This window comes from Lissotriton vulgaris, chromosome 8 (genome assembly GCF_964263255.1).
Source record: "Lissotriton vulgaris chromosome 8, aLisVul1.2, whole genome shotgun sequence".
NCBI lineage: Eukaryota > Metazoa > Chordata > Amphibia > Caudata > Salamandridae > Lissotriton > Lissotriton vulgaris.
The window spans coordinates 655236356-655253459 of NC_141696.1; the positions used below are offsets into that span (position 1 = coordinate 655236356).

The 17104-nt window shown below is 47.1% G+C and overlaps 1 protein-coding gene across 1 annotated transcript in view; it reads left to right on the plus strand.

Moving 5' to 3' along the window:
* The window catches only part of CRYBG3 (crystallin beta-gamma domain containing 3), a 1124543-nt gene that overhangs the window by 483764 nt on the left and 623675 nt on the right, over window positions 1-17104 (plus strand). The window contains exon 11 of the mRNA XM_086936146.1: window positions 5519-5661. Within this exon, the coding sequence (XP_086792272.1) occupies window positions 5519-5661 (143 nt within the window). The remainder of the gene's footprint in view (window positions 1-5518; window positions 5662-17104) is intronic.

Genomic DNA, 17104 nt, shown 5'->3' on the forward strand with positions numbered 1-17104 from the left:
TTTTCGATTTGCACGGGGGAGCGCCCGGTAGGCGCACCGGGGAGCGTACCATGGGGAAAAAAGAATGACAGATTGGAGGTAGTTCTAAAAAGAACTGTTTTTTTGTTCTTTTTGTTATTTTATATATTTTTTTGCTTTTTGGAACATTTTATACTTTTTTTGGCTTTATGAACAGTTTTATATTTTTTTTGTATTTTTTATGGGGACAAACAAAAAACAGGGAATTGCAAACAGCTCAACTGGAGCAAAAAAAACCAGGAAAAAATGAAGGCTTCTTTCGGCACCGGTTTGAGTTTGATGCTCTGCTCCCCATAAGAAATGGTAGTCCCACAAAATATACAAGTAATCTTGTATTCTCCAAACTGGCGTTGTATGCATGGGACCATCTCTCTAGTTTCAGGACCCGATGGAGTGGGTTGTTTAGAGGCGCTCGGAGAAGATTGGGGAGGGTTTCTGGTCAGTTCTCTGACCTCTGCTGCAGAATAGTTATTGGGGTGCTTTCGTTGCATGTGGCGAAGCATTGTGTGATTCCCAAATGAATATTTTTTTGCAGGGTTCCCCCTGGAAAGTTCAGCGCCACAGATGAGACAAGTCACCTTTGCAGCATTAACTTTTTTTGCACCCCTTGGGATTTTAAAAAACTCCCATATAAAGTGCTCCTTAGGTTTATATGGGGAATTGTCTTCATGCAGGAACTGCCTTCTCTCCTCCTCCTCCTCCTCCTCCTCCTCCTCCTCCTCTTCTTCTTCACCACCAATGTGATGTTGTGGTGGTCCTTGTGGTGGTGGTGGTGGTGCAGATGCTCCAGCTGCTGCTGCTACTGTAGCCATTTCTCTATCAATAGAAGCAGGTCTTCCTCACTCAAAGAATAAAGTGAGAATGAGGAAAAAAGGTGGGGGACTTTCATCATTTGGAAAACAAAACTGTTCTGCACCAATGAAAAGTGTTATTTTCAGGTCACATGACCCGACGCGCGCACGCCCTGGTGCGCGCCCGGGGGCGCGCCCCGGGGCGCACCCGGCGGCGCTTTCGTAGCGCGTTCGTATGCGCGTGGGTGCTTCAGGGTGCGCTTACACCGTGCGTATCACGTGGACGCGGCACGCTACGATGATGTTTTCGTTCGCGGCAATAGCGCTAACGGGACGCTCCCTGGTACGCGCACTGGGGCGCGCCGCAAAATTGCGCTGACTGGGGCGCTCCCCGGTGCGCGCACCGGGAGCGCTCCAGGGAAAAAATTTAAAAATGAAGAATATACATATAAAAAATAGTATTACATGAATATACAATATAGGATTCATTAAAAAAAATATTATATTTCATAGCTATAGAAATTTGCTATTAAAAAACCTATGAAATTCACTGAAAAAACCATAGGTTTCACACCAGTTATAGTTAGGAATTAGCATTTAAAAAACCTTTGAAATTCACTGAAAAAACCATAGGTTTAACACCAGTTATAGTTAGCTGGAAATTTTACTTGCATAAAACCATTGAAATTCCCACGTTCTAGTAAGTTGGACTCACTATAACTTGCGCGTGCAATGCACTGCTGATGACGTCACATATTACATCACTCATGACATGGTCAGTGACATCACTCATGACATTACTGATGACACCATCCAGTGAATGTGTGTCTTTCTGAAAAATAAATATGTTTTATATATGTGTATGTAAAAGTCGATGGAAGAATAAATGAGAGAGACCTGTGCATTTTTCAAATGGGTGGTGAAAAAATATGAGTATGTTGTTAGAGATTTGGACCGCCGTGCCACCAATGTACTTACCGGGGGAGGGTAAACACCCATTATTACGCAACTTTCTTTCCGCATACCAGACTCCGCATACTTTCATTACGAAAGTACCATGACTCCGCAATGCCATTATAACGCATGGCATTACATTTTATATGCTTTTACCACGCATACATTTACAACGAAATTCGTTGTAAATGCATGAATGGTAAAAGCATGTTTTTTTTAATGTTTGGATAAGGTAAGTATGGGTATAGGGGTATATGTTTTGGGGTACTGAGGTATATGTTTTGGGGTGTTTGGGTATTTTAAGGGTTCAGATATAGTTTTGGGTTATGGGGTACAGGGGTAGTTTTAGGGCTTAGGGATAGGTATGGGTTTTGGGGTACAGGGGTATTTTTAGGATTCAGGGCTAGTTTTGGGGTATATGGGTGTTTTTAGGGTTCAGGGGTAGGTTTGGGGTACAGGGGTATTTTAAGGGTTCAGGGCTAGGTTTGGGTTTTGGGGTACAGGTGTATTTTTAGGGTTCAGGGCTAGGTTTTGGGGTACAGGGGTATGTTAGGGTTCAGGGGTAGGTTTGGGGGTACAGGGGTATTTTAGAGTTCAGGGGTAGGTTTGGGTTTTGGGGTACAGTGGTATTTTTAGGGTTCAGGGCTAGGTTTGGGTTTTGGAGTACAGGGGTATTTTTAGGGTTCAAGGATAGGTTTCGGTTTTGGGGTACAGGGTATATATATAGGGTTAAGATGGGTTAGTGTTTAAGGGTGTTGGGGTATTTTAAGGAGTAAGGGTGGGTTATGATTATGGGGTGCAGAGGTATTTAAAGGGAGCAGGGTGGGATTAGCACACGATATGAGACATGGCATGAAGCGCGGGACGTACCACACTCCCCCAGTGTTTGTCACGCCCCCAGCACACGTCCACAGCACAACGCAGACACGCCCACAAAGGACTACTTTGCTGGCACGGTTCTTTTACCTTTTAAATGTATATGGTGGGCGTCTGCATAACCTATGTCCTTCTGCTGCAACTGCCCTTTCCAACGCTGTATTGGGTGTTGTGATTGGTGCTGTGGTTCCTGAGATTACCCGCCTCAAAGGTTTGGGCTCTCTTTATTATCTTAGTATGGATATATGTATATATATATATATATATACCCCCCTTCCCCCCAGTCAATACCACCAACTTCTCCAGTGCCTGCCCCATTTCTTCACCTGCTCCGATGGGCTCTTGCAGTCTGATGAAAAGGGTCAAAAATCCCATCACAAATTAACAGACAAGTAAATAAGCCTGCACATGCTAAACGTAGTTTATCATAACATTATCAGAGCTACTTTTAAAAGGCAAGAGATACAGAATCCACCTCGAACAGAACCGATCACTGTCCACCGAACAAGCAGTTAATACAACGGAGCAACCATGCTTATAGTTTTTGTCATTAGGCCCACGTTGATGATGAACTAAACACACGAGTGAGCGTAAATTTTGGAAAAAGCATGATAATTAAATAAGACAATTGTCAATAACGTGCACCCTGCCGCGTTCTCTTTCCTTCAGAGAATGTTTAGCCTGGTCTCCACGTCTGCAGACACAACGACAGTAAAACATGGGTCGTCTTCCATTTCAAACCAATTCCCTTCTTCAATTACTGTAATATTAACTTGGTGTCCCAGAGTACGGCGGGAAACATGGCCAGAGGCAGATTTGTGAAGATCTATAGACTGCAATTACCAAGAATCCTGGTGCTACAAGCAGCATGGCCCAGAAAGCCATCTAGTCCTCACCAAAGGGCTGACCCAAAGCCCACTCTATGTAATGTTCTAGGCAGTGCAGTCTGTAACAAGGCAGCAAAAAACGGGGAACAGGAATGTGGTTCGGAGGGTTTAGAACAACAAAGAAGTACCAGAGGGTCTGAAAGAGAAGTGAGTTTACAGTGTGCAGGGAACAGGCCAACAACCAAAAGCCCCTAAACTTGTCTTTAGCTTACAGCTAGTGTCTGTGTCTGTGGGGACTGTTCCCAGAGACTGGTCTTTAAATATTTCCCCGGGTCCTACCTCACCGTAGTGTTTTTGTTGTTCGGAGGGTTTACCCAGTAGCTGGGATTAAATCAAGTGTTACACACTGCAGTCTATGGTAGTTGCATGGTTTTTAGGAATGTGTTGATTCTGTTGTGTGAAATACTGCCCAAAAAAAGGTGCTGTTACTAATGTCAAGCAGTATGGCCTAATTTGCGCAACGGCAGAGGAAGATAAGAGAATTGAGTGTTGTTTAATGTTATTCTTCCTCCCACTGCAGCCTACATGTGCTGCTCTCCCACTACGGTAGCAGAATGAACTGTCAGTGAGGGGTTTGTGATTCATGGTTTACTTAACAGGATTTTCTTAAAGAAAATGTTAAAATGTTCCATGTGCTCCTTTTGCTAAGCAGCAAGCGCCCCCTACCATCAAACCATTGTGCGAGCTATAGACGAGGGAAAGGATTAGCGATCAGGTGGTTTTTTTGAAGGATCGCGCTCTTGATGCGGCTGTGTTAGTGTGAGGAAAATGCTGCTGATGGATTGCAATAAACTCAAATGTTGCCATGGAAACCATTGCATCACAGCCTATGTGCGACATTCCACTTACTCCAGCAAACAGCCTATTTGTACATTACCTGGTCTGTGAGATACATTTCACATCCGATTGCTTTTTCAATGTACTTTATCAGAAATGTAAGGGTGGGCTGGCACAAAAATCGTCTGTTTATGCACACAGCTAGGTCATGAAACATTAGTCTTCTGGCCTTGTCTGCCACTGAAATAAAGTATCGCTAGTCTGACGTTTCACCTCAATCCAGACGGGCAGCAGCCCTCTGCTATCACAGCACGAGGAGCGCTTGCTGCTTTGCCATTGCATCTCGTCACCCGAACCACAATCTGCTGTACCCTTACTTTTTCTACTCTAGTCCTCTCTGACTGCCCCCACACAGTTCTTTGTTAATGCCTCTTATGCACGACCTGCAGTACTAACTCTCTTCGCCTCCCTTTCCTTCAGCATGCCGACAGAACCCTGCCATAACTTGCTAACTTTCAACTGAGTTGCAGTTACGGGAATACTGTTTTCTACAGTGTGACGGAGCTCAAAAGTGAGGTGGAGGTGTAGCTGCTCTCTAAAACAAGAGGACTACTACATTTTCTTCCGGTGGCGTTCGTCCAGAAATGGCGTCACAAAAGCGGCACCATTTTCGGATTCGGGGGCGTGGTTTTAGCAGTTGGGTGCCGTCACGGTGAGAAAACTGAAAAAAAACACCCCCCGAATCGAAAAAAGACTGGGCTTAAACGGATTGTTGCGCCTCTCCTCCAATGGCTGGCCTCCGTTTAGGAAGCCAGCCAATGGAGAAGAGGGGCGGGTTCAAGCCCCTTACTCAAAAACATTAAATCTCGGAGTTCTGAAAACACTGCTACGCAGTGCGACGCAGTCCTCGACCTAAAAAGGGAAACGCCCACTTCATCCCATCTCCCGCTTCTTGATAGGTCTGTAAGCACAGCCTTATGAGAAGCTGGGACCGTGCTTGACCACCAACCCCGGACCCCCCCCCTCAACCCCCCCGCTGCTCCATTTCGATGCCTATTGGCCTTAGGGATGCAATCATGTGGGCTCTGATAGCCTCATTTTATCAGATATATTGTGCTGACTAAGCACCGGATAAAGAAGTCAAAAATTTTGCAGGAGTTCCGAACAGGATGAATTGTCTCCAAATATTAACTTTTACTTTATTTTGCATTTTAGGACTTTTTGGAGGCAGCGGTTACACTATATGAATCTGATGCAGAAGATGGGAAGTTAATAGACATTAAGAATCAGGAAATTTCAGATCTGGAGCAAGTTGGGTTCTGCAGTGAAACAAGATCGATTCATGTGCAAAGAGGAGTGTAAGTGAATGTTCTATCTTAACCATATGTAATAACTTAGATTTGTAGGCCGTCTTTTTTCAATCTTTTTCTTTCTCCGTGTTCCTCACAAGCAAACTGGCGAGCAGCTACACTATTATCGTGAATCTTTATAATTTTTACAAGTATAATAATTTCCTTTCCATGAGTCTAAATGTACCATAATGTTGGACATCTGTGCCCAATTCACGGTAGTATAATTTTCTATTTTAAGAAGATTATGTTGGTGAAATATGACACAAAATTCAGTCAGAATTGCACTTAATCTGGGTTTGTGGATACCTTTGCTTTGAATAATACTTATGAATATTACAGCACACTGATAATTCAGGGATAGGGATTTGAGGTTACATTTTGACATACATTTTTATTGTAAACATAAATATTATGTTGTCGACTTTTGTGGTGCCTGCTAGAGGTTGGGGAAAATAGATGTATCATACAATGTCTGTAGTTTTTCAGGCTTCCTCCACACGAGATATCAGCATACTGCAAACAACTGCAGACATACTTTGGACCGCCTGATTCACATTGCAGACAAACAGTTAATGTTGTTTCTCATACCTTTGAGAAACATTGTCCTGTATCAGTTGGGCAGTTCTCCTGAAGTTTCTACTATTTAAATGAGTCTAGCTGGAATACTCAATTTTGTTTTAATTCAATTCCAATCAACACTATTTTGGACTTGCATCTGCTCTGGTGAATACTCTGTCTACTGGATCTACAAACGCTCCTTATACTGTATTGAATCTGTGCTTTTCAGTGCCACTCTAGACTATTTTTGGGTCATTGCCTGAGCCATTACAGTGTACTCTGTAGCCTTGGAAAAGTCTGTTTTTTTTAAGACGAAACGCGTTTCAGCTGTCTGGACAAACTTACAACTGTGAATTAGGGTCGATGATCGAGAAATCCATGTATTCATGAATGTTAAGAAAGAAGTGTAGACTGTGTGCAACTTTATATTTGTAGAGAATACACTAAAATGTTTTGCTGTTTATTTTTACTTAGCTTTTTGGATATTATGCACTAACCAGGTATTTTATTTTAACAGCAATTGGGCATACCATTTAGACCAGTCTAGACTTAAATTAATCAGAACCATAGAGGCGATTTTTAGATTTTGTAATAAGATAGGTAGTAAACCCATCCATGATATTCTCAAAATGTATGGTAGTAAATGCCTATCTGTAGCAACCTAGGGCTCTGTCGTGTGGGCCAATGCTTAATCTTAATGCATTGCAACTGTGTGAAAAATGTTTTCTTTGTCGTATGCTGGCCGTACCAAGATCAACATCAACTTTTCTCTTGCATGAAGAATTGGATGTATCATATGTCGCCAACTTAATCCAAGTAAGAGTGTTGTGCTCATTGGACGACATTTGGTGCAAGGAGGGCCCAAAGTTTACCATGGATATTATGAAGGACTGTTCAGTTCTGGAACACACACACCAATAAAACCCCTTGGTTAGCTTACATTGACAACCTACTTAAAAATATCGATAAAGATCTATCGGCAAAAATTCCTACAGCTATTCTGCAATTTAGCAAAAATTGTATTAATACATTGTATATGGAGAAACTAAGCCAAGGAAGAGCTAATAGAGAGGAATGGAAAACAAGTATATTAAGATATATGGCTAGTATTGAGTCGACTGGTCCACCAATCAATCAATCAATCAATCAATCAAAGACATTTATAGAGCGCACTACTTACCCGGAGGGTCTCAAGGCGCTTGGGGGGAGGGGGGTGCTGCTACTGCTCGAACAGCCAGGTCTTGAGCTTCTTCCTGAAGGAGAGGTGGTCTTGGGTCAGGCGCAGGTCGGTCGGGAGGGAGTTCCAGGTCTTGGCGGCCAGGTAGGAGAAGGACCTTCCTCCTGTTGTCGTTCTTCGGATGCGGGGGACGGCGGCGAGGGCGTGACTGGTTGATCGGAGGTGGCGTTTGGGAGCATAGAAGTTGATGCGGTTGTTGAGGTAGCTCGGGCCTTGATCGTGTAGGGCTTTGTGTGCGTGGGTGTGGAGACGGAAGGTGATTCTTTTGTTGACGGGGAGCCAATGCAGGTCTCTCAGATGTCCGGAGATGTGGTTGTGTCGTGGGATGTCGAGGATGAGTCTGGCTGAGGTGTTCTGGATCCGCTGGAGTCTGTTCTGGAGCTTGGCGGTGGTTCCGGCGTGGAGGGCGTTGCCGTAGTCCAGTCGGCTGGTGACGAGGGCCTGGGTGACCGTCTTCCTGGTCTCTTGACTTGTCTGGTCATGGAGAGGGAGGAGTCCAGGATGAAGCCCAGGTTGCGTGCGTGGTCTGTCTGTTTGGGTGCGGTGCCCAGGGCGGGGGGCCACCAGGAGTCGTCCCAGGCGGAGGGTGAGGAGCCCAGGATGAGGACTTCCGTCTTGTCTGAGTTCAGTTTCAGGCGGCTGGTCGTCATCCACTCGGCTACGTCTTTCATCCCTTCGTGAAGGTTGGCTCTGGCGGCGGCGGGGTCGTTGGTCATGGAGAGGATCAGCTGGGTGTCGTCAGCGTAGGAGATGATGTTGAGGTTGTGTTGGCGTGCGATGGCCGCGAGGGGGCTCATGTAGACGTTGAAGAGGGTGGGGCTCAGCGAGGATCCTTGAGGGACGCGGCAGATGACTTCGGTGGCCTCTGACTTGTATGGTGGTAGACGGACTCTCTGTGTTCTTCCGTCGAGGAAGGAGATGATCCATTCCAGTGCCTTCTCCTGGATTCCGACGTTGCTGAGGCGCTGCACTAGGGTGCGGTGGCAGACAGTGTCGAATGCCGCAAAGAGGTCTAGGAGTATGAGGGCAGCTGTTTCTCCGTTGTCCATAAGGGCTCGGATGTCATCGGTGGCAGCGATGAGGGCGGTCTCGGTGCTGTGGTTGGCTCGGAAGCCAGACTGTGAGGGGTTGAGGGATCCATTCGTCTCGAGGAAGGCGGCCAGCTGTTTGTTGATGGTCTTCTCGATGACTTTGGCTGGAAACGGGAGGAGCGAGATGGGGCGGTAATTCTTGAGTTCGGTGGGGTCCGCTGTTGGTTTCTTTAGTAGAGCGCTGAGTTCGGCGTGCTTCCAGCTCTCCGGGAAGGTGGCGGTGTCGAGGGAGGTGTTGATGATGTCCCGCAGGTGGGGTGCGATGACAGCGTCTGCCTTGTTGAAGACGTGGTGAGGGCAGGGGTCGGTCGGAGATCCGGAGTGGATGGAGTTCATCATGCGGACGGTGTCTTCGGTGCTGATCGGAGTCCAGGCGCGGAGGGTGGTGGTGGGGGGCGGTGGTTCGGTCGAGGCGTGCGTCGGTTGAGTGCTGAAGCTGTTGTGTATGTCCGCAATCTTGTTGTGGAAGTAGGAGGCGAGGGAGTTGCAGAGGTCTTGCGATGGGGTGATGTCGTTGTTTCCGGCGTTGGGGTTGGAGAGCTCTTTCACGATGTTGAAGAGTTCCTTGCAGTTGTGTGCGTTGTTGTCCAGCCGGTCCTTGAATGCAGTTTTCTTGGTGGCGCGGATCAGTTGGTGGTGCTTCCGGGTGGCAAGCTTGAGGGTGGTCATGTTGTCCGGTGTTGGTTCCCTTCTCCAGGCTTTCTCGAGGGCTCGGCAGTTCTTCTTGGAGCTCTTGAGTTCGTCGGTGAACCATGGGGCCTTCTTGCTGCCGGGTCTGCTGGGCGGGGTCCTCAGTGGGGCGAGTTCGTCCGCGCAGTTGCTGATCCACTTCGTGAGGTTGTTGGCGGCCTGGCTGGGGTTCGCTGAGCTGGGGGGAGGGTGCTGGCTCAGGGAAGTGGCCAGCTGGTCGGCTGTGATCTTGTTCCAGCTTCTTCGAGCAACCTGTTGCTGGTAGTGGTGGATCGTCGTTCTTCTGAAGGTGAAGTGGACGCAGCTGTGGTCCGTCCAGTGGAGTCCTGTGGCGTGGCTGAAGGCGATGTCTTTGCTGGATGAGAAGACGGCGTCGAGTGTGTGTCCGGCGAGGTGGGTGGGGGTGGACACCAGCTGCTTGAGTCCGAGGTTTGGGAGGTTGTCGAGCAGGGTGGTGGTGTTGCGGTCGTTGTTGTTCTCCAGGTGGAAGTTGATGTCCCCTAGGAGGATGTAGTCAGCGGAGGGGAGGGCATGCGGGCTGACTAAGTCGGCGATGTCCTCGCTGAATTGTGTGCGTGGTCCCGGGGGTCGGTAGATCAGGGTGCCTCTGAGGGTGGTCTTCGGGTCGATGTGGATCTGGAAGTGTAGGTGTTCGGCGGTAGTCAGGGTGTCGTCGGTGTTAGTCGTGATGTGGATGGTGTCCCTGTGGATGATGGCGATGCCTTCTCCTGTCTGTATTCATATTTGGGTCATGGGGAGACTTGGAACAAATTAGTCTCAACAACCTGTTGGAAAAGCTGGTGCAACAGGGTTTGACAATAAGGTCGACACATGTTTTGGTGGGATAGAAGTAGATGGAAAGCCACTTTCCTCAGGAACTTGCCAAATAGAATGGTATATTACAACCAACCCCCTTGGTACTGGAAACATGTAAACATGTAAACAATTAATTGTAATTGTGTTAGCCAATACACTATATAGCATATATCAGTATTGATTGGACTAAAGTAGAACAATATACAAGATTGTTACCCATGCTCAACATAGGACCTTCACCAAGGAAAAGTCTATCTTTAAAAAGTACCCTGTGCATGTAATACCTACGGCTTCCCTTATTGGGGAACCTCAGGTTGAAATAGTGCAAAAATAGTAAAAAGGTTGGCCTAGTAGTATTATCCGATATGCCAATGAGGTTATTTAAACTAGAGAGACAGATTACACACACAAGTGAAGAATAAGAGAAGAGACTCATGCTATAGAATTATGATGTATAATTTATATAGAAAAATAAGTTTTCCCTATGTAACATCCCCTAAGGGATGTAATGCCCGTTTGATACTCAGAGGTTACAATAGTGCTCCTAAGCACTTGATAATGCCAGCATTGATGAGATCAGTGGCTGAGTGAGTGCTTCAAAAAACTACAGTGAACAAAATTTAAACAAGCAACAGAATTTTTTGATGAATTTCAGGTCTTAGATTTATGAAAAGGCAGGTAGTATCCGGACCTAATCATGGACCTTACCTATTATGATGTGATTTGTATGGTATCTCTGTAGCTCTGAATGGTGCTCCATACACTTAAGTAAGATTGTCATGGGTGAATTCCTATAATAGAATTAATTTCTATTAATGCCTGATAATTTGTAATATGTTCGGAATTAAGCTACTCCCAAGCTCTTATATGGTGGAGCATACAGACCTTAACAGGCATTGCCATAACTTCTTCGAAAATGGGTTGCACACGGTATGTCTAATTCATAGATGCATAGTGGTACCGTGGAGCCTGTGAATCCAAGTTTATTAGATTCTACTAAGTATGTTCCTATAGTAGAGAATAGAGAAATTTAGTTGTTAGAGACTCTGAGTGCTGGAATCAACACGCTAAAACCGGCCATATTGGCTCGTGGCTCTCTATTATAGCGAGGTCACACTGTTTATCTAAAAACGGCCTATTGCACAAGCGTAGTAGTGACATAGCCCATATGTCCAGGTATAAGTGCTAATTAGTAGAAGTTCCCGCAGTATTTAATTATCAAAAGGTATAACTCAATACACAATATATCCGCTATCCCCTGCAGCCGATATTAAACCCCTATTATGCGTGTGTGAGTTTCACACCAATATTCTGCCCGCAGTGTTATAAATGGCCCAGCCTTAGACTAGAGACCCAGTGGCCAAACATCCAGCATTATATTGTTATTAAGTTCTGGCTCGATCAAAACTTTTGACCATGCGAGAAACAGTGCTACCCTACTAGTTGGTAGTTAAAAGAACCATGAACTAGGTCGGCCAACAAGGGGTACCGAATGACCACTTAACTGTATGAAGTTCTCGAGTTTCCTTGCTCTCGTCTAACAGTCTCGGCACCGTACAACCCCCTTGCTAGAGGTCACCATTTTTGTAAAGGCAATTACATAATGTCGTGGGCCAGCGTGATAAACGTGTCGTCACGTGTGAGATATTCACGTGAAGGCTGAATATGAATACTGTGTTTAAGAGAGGCAAATAAGGCACCATTTTGAAGTGGTTAGAACGTACAAGCACACTGAATAGCGTTTCGTCTAATCTAGAACATAAGCTGATAATGAGCATATGTTCCCCCTATATCTTATGGGTAAGTGTATACCCAAACCCTATGGCTAACATGGTGGTGTAGGAAGGTGGATATGTTATGTTATGTTATAGCGCTCTTGTATAGCGCACGGCTACTCAAAAAGAGTGTCCCGGCGCTTTCCACCTGCAGCTCAGAATAAAAATAACACAACACAGTAGAAAAATAAGAAAAAGAAAAAGAACTGAAACAATAAGAACAGCCTAAAGATTAAAAAGCCAAGTCTTCAGGCTTTTCCTGAACTGGAACAAATTGGCAGTGCTGCGCAGCGAAAGAGGAAGTGAGTTCCACAGCTGTGGAGCTTTGCAGCTGAAAGAGCGTCCTCCCATACGGGCCTTCCTCACCCGAGGGACCACCGCTTTGTAAAGACTGACTATGGTTACCCCCAAACTTTTTGCCTGGTGTTTAGCTGGTTTTTGACTTAGTTGGCCTGGGATCCTGCTTTTTAGGGCCCCAGGCTAATTGCTCTCTCCTTAAAGTGGACTCCATGTACCTTAGGTACATACACAATTGGATCTGGTTCACCTTATAGGCCCCTGTAACAGTGTACCCCAGGTACCCAGGGCATAGGTGTATCCAAGGCCTACCAGGGACTGCAGCATGTATTGTGCCACCCCTGGCCTGGCCTCCATATTTGATACAACTGGCTGATCACTCAGCTGGGGTAAGATGGTGTAATCACCTCTTACTTAGATATAGTATCCCTATATCTAACCCTAACTGGACACATGTTAACCTATAAGCCACTCATATGGAAGGCCTCAGCAATCCTGGAGGCAGAGTGCTTGGTTTCATGTGAGATGACGCTCTGGCACGAGCTGAGCCCGTCTCCAGCTGTCGGGAACAACTCCCTAAGCTGTTCCGGGATATTGCCATACCATATACTCTTAAGTGCATTATAATCCTCGCGGTTATTTGCTAACTTTGGTTTGGCTTTATCAAAACATGTCAAGTAAGGTGTCATACGAATTGAGATACTACCCCCTCGCCAGTTCTGGCGACGGGGGTAGCATTCCACCCTTCTAGAGGGACACGACATGTACATAACCTGAACCCCGGTTAAAGTTAAACTCGAGCCTCAGCATCACAAAATGGATGCTGCCACCACAGACACAAGTCTGACACCCTGCTGCGGGGAGTCCTTCAATCGAGGGAGGCTTGGACAAAGGGTTTCCTGCCTTGGGAGGTGCGAGCACCACCCCAGACAGGATTTTGTGTATTGGGTAGGACAGGGCAGAATAGATTGAGACATGCCTGGGGCACACAAGGTGTCCCTGTGCATAAGCCAGTCCAAACTGGCCTTCCAGCCCCAGTCCTGGCACGGAGCTGGACAAAGGAAAGGGGGTGTAACCGCCCCCCTTCCTGGTCCCACCCAGAGGAGGGACCTAGTAGGTGATCCACCCCTCAGATTGGGAATAAGAGTGGGAGCAGTGCCATAGCACCTCAGATCATCCTGAAATCGACTTGAAACTAAGACGACGCCTGGACTTTGACATTCTGCTGCACAGAAGACTGAAGAGCATCTCCCTTGTGGCCAAGGAGTGGCCACCCTGTGAACACAGGCACCATCCAGCAGCTCGACGTCTGCTTTGCCGCCGCCTCCTGCCGGAGCCCGAGCCCAGAGCCCAACGAGACCCAGACTCCCAGACATCTCAGAGCCTCATCCACAGTCCCTGAAAAGAAGAGACCCGTGGAGGCACGAGAGACGTGGGACCGGCCATCTCGAAAGACCCCCGAGAAGCTGACTGCGCAGCACCCGAGGCACCCTCGATGCTGTCCTTTGGGGTTTGAGAAGCCCCACCACCGAGCAGCATTTGCACTGAAGATCAGCCCCCCAGCAGCTCCACGATCTGCGTGGGGCCCTTTTGCACTTTGCCACTCGACGCGCCATCCCGGCCACTTGCCACGTGGCTAGCGGCCATCTTGGCGACGAAACCTGCAATCAACACTGCGGGTCTGGTTGCTCCAGACTTGCCCTCGCTCCCCTGAAAAGGAGCACCCGCTCTGACCTTGCTGGTCCGAGTGATAAGCTTTCTTCACTTCCTGCGTGGCTTACATTAGCCAAGGCCTGTTTGCTCCAATCAAGTGCCCGACACCGCCATCAGCTAGAGCCTTCGTGGGACAGCTCGTGTTCGACTCCTGGACGTCCTCGACCTCTTCGTGTCCCCGTGGCTGCGGAGACAAGCTACACCTCATCGCCTGTTTGCACCCAACATCGCCTGGTTCCATCCTGGTTCCACGGTAGTCACTGGCTAGTGACTTTGAACATTGTCCCCTCTGCTTTCAGGTCTTCACCACTTCAGATCCACCCTTGGATCCACCGGAACTCTCCTCGACGACCCGCCTGCAGCATCTTCATCTTCAGGCACCATCGACCTGCGTGACAAAACCCGACACTACTTCGCACCTGTGCACCCGCTTCCTGTGGGTGAGGTAACTCAGCAACGCCGGTGTTCCTACACTGGTACACACCTCTAGTGTCTAGGTCTTAAGTTTTGTCCTTCTAGGTCACTCGGAAGGTCCCTTAAACAGTAACTTTATAACTTTTACGCACCATTGACATTGCATTGGTGCATGCGTGTGCTTTAAGCGCTGCACCTGAGTCCTGCGGGCCTTTCCCGACTTCTTAACTGTTAGTCCCGAACAGCTCCAGCGATGCCCTAGGCCTACTTCCTTTCCGATAGGTGGTTCTTATACCACTATTTTAGTATATGGTTTAGGTGGCCCCTAGGGCTCATGCATATTGTGCAACTTTTGTGTATTTAAACTGTGTTTTGTTTTAACGCATTTTCTTCTGTGCTCATAAAGAGTATATGGAATATTTGTAGTAAATAAATATATATATATTTTCAATATATATCTGTGTGGAGTCCTTTCATTTGGTATTCAAGGGGATTGTGTATGGTAAAACAGCTTGCTTCACATGCCTTTACAGAGTTTAGCCTAAGACTGCTTTGTCCACGCTACTAGGATAGCTGGTCTATAAGGTTGACTTACAACCAATCATCATAAGGGTTGCTTGGCATGGTACAAGGTGATCACTAGAACTAGTGAGCATCATATACCAGGCCAACTTCTCACATTGGTGAGCAGCGGTTGGGATTTGAGCTTGCTGTTGTTTTACCATTACAATCTTTGAGAGTATCATTTGAAAGATCATACAGGTACCTGCTAGGTACATATAGAACAAGACTAGTATACTTAAGTTCTAGTGAACTTAGTTGTTGTAGAGGATTGGGAGTAGCACACCCTGACTACAACTACTAGATAGGTTTAGTAGGTAAACACCAGTGTAGGTAGATTGCAACATATCCACCCACACTAGAGCAATGTCTGGAGCAGAGGGGTCCACTGGGACTGTCCCTGTTGAGAGTGACCCTACAAGGGCACCATCCAAATTTGCTATGCTTAATTTTAAAGAACTGAGGCAGATCTGTACCTTAAGAGGTCTCAAGACGGGTCCCACCCCTACCACAGACCACCTCAGAGAGCTGTTAGACCAGTCTGAAGCTCTAAAGACCTCTAAAGCAGACCCCACAGAGAATGCTGAAGGAGGCTCTCCCACTCAAGATGATAATACTGACACCCCTGTCCCTGTAGTCCAGATATATGAGGATGACCAAGTCACTGGAGATACTCAGCCTGACGAGGAGGAGGAAGAAGAGGAGACAGAAGGGGAGAGCAGTGATTCTGATGATGGCAGAAATAGTCAGGTACCAGCCGAAGGGCTTAGCATGGCTAACTAAAGCCTATTTGGGACTGAGTCAGGGATGAACCCACTCAGACCCCCAAGTGGACTTGACCAGGAGCATAGGAGGAGGAGGAATCACTCAGGTGAATCCAATACCTCCCAGGCTTCTAGAGGTTCTCATGGTCACTCCAGAAGGGGGATGACTAGCCCTCAGAGAAGGGAACATGAGGCCAAAATGAGAGAGGCTGAGCTTAGGATCCAGAAGCAAGAATTAGAAGTTGCCCTGGCCCAAGAGAAACTTGCTAGAGCAAGACAACCTACAGAGGGTGGGTTAGTACCCACTGGTGGCAGCACTATCCCTAAGGATAAAGACAGGTCCTATGATCATAGAAACCTGAGTAAGATTGTGCCCCCCTACAAAACTGGGGATGATATCCACAAATGGATGACTGCACTTGAGAGAGCCTGCAGAGTACAGCAGATCCCTCAGGAGCAGTGGGCAACAATCTTGTGGCTCTCCTTTGAAGGTAGAGGCCGAGACAGATTCCTCACAGTTAGTGATGGGGATTCTAGAAACTACCTAGTCCTTAAGAGTGCTCTGATTGATGGGTTAGGCTTAACCACTGAACAGTACAGGTTAATGTTCGGAGAGACCCAGAAGACACAGACTCAGGACTGGCCTGAATTTGTTAAAAGTGCCACTAAGGCTCTGGAGGGCTGGTTGCTGGGAAGTAAGGTTACAGACTATACAGGATTGTATAATTTGATTATGAGGGAGCAAATCTTAAGTAAATGTCAAAATCAGCTTCTACATCAGCACCTGGTGGACTCTGATCTGACCTCTCCACAAGAATTGGGTAAGAGGGCCGACAAATGGTTCAGAACCAGGATCAGGCCTAAGAACCAGGGTGGTGACCAAAAGAAAGAGACTACCAAGCCTCAAGAGAAAGGTGGGGATAGAACCAAAGAGAAGACTTCCCCAGGGCCCCAAAACTCCAAGGATGGGGGTGGGTCCAAAGACACTTCCTCTACCCAGAAAAAGCCTTACTGCAATACCTGTAAACAGGTTGGTCATTGGAAAACAGACAGCTGTTGTCCAAAGAATGGTAATAAGGAATATATACCTCCAAGTAAGCCTCCAACACCTCCTGTCACTGTTAGCAGTGGTCCCCCAGGTGGTGGGAGCACCCCCAAGAATTTGGGTGGGTTTACTTTTGGAGCACAGGTGGACTCTGGCCTAACCAGGTCCCCAACTGATCTTGTCTATGGGACTGGCATGGGGTTTGCCAATTTCACTGATTGCCCAAACACTTTGAGCAAGTATGGACAGGAACCCCTCATCAATGGTTTGAAAGTTGAGGCCTTTAGAGACACAGGGGCTAGCATCACCATGGTGGTTGAGAGCCTAGTCCCCTCAAGGCAACTTTAACCTGGTGCCACATACCAGGTGACAAACATTGATGGAGTTCAGAAAAATCATCCCATAGCAGTGGTAAATCTCAGCTGGGGAGGTGTCACTGGCCCCAAGAGAGTGGCAGTGTCCCCAAACTTGCCTGTAGATTGTCTACT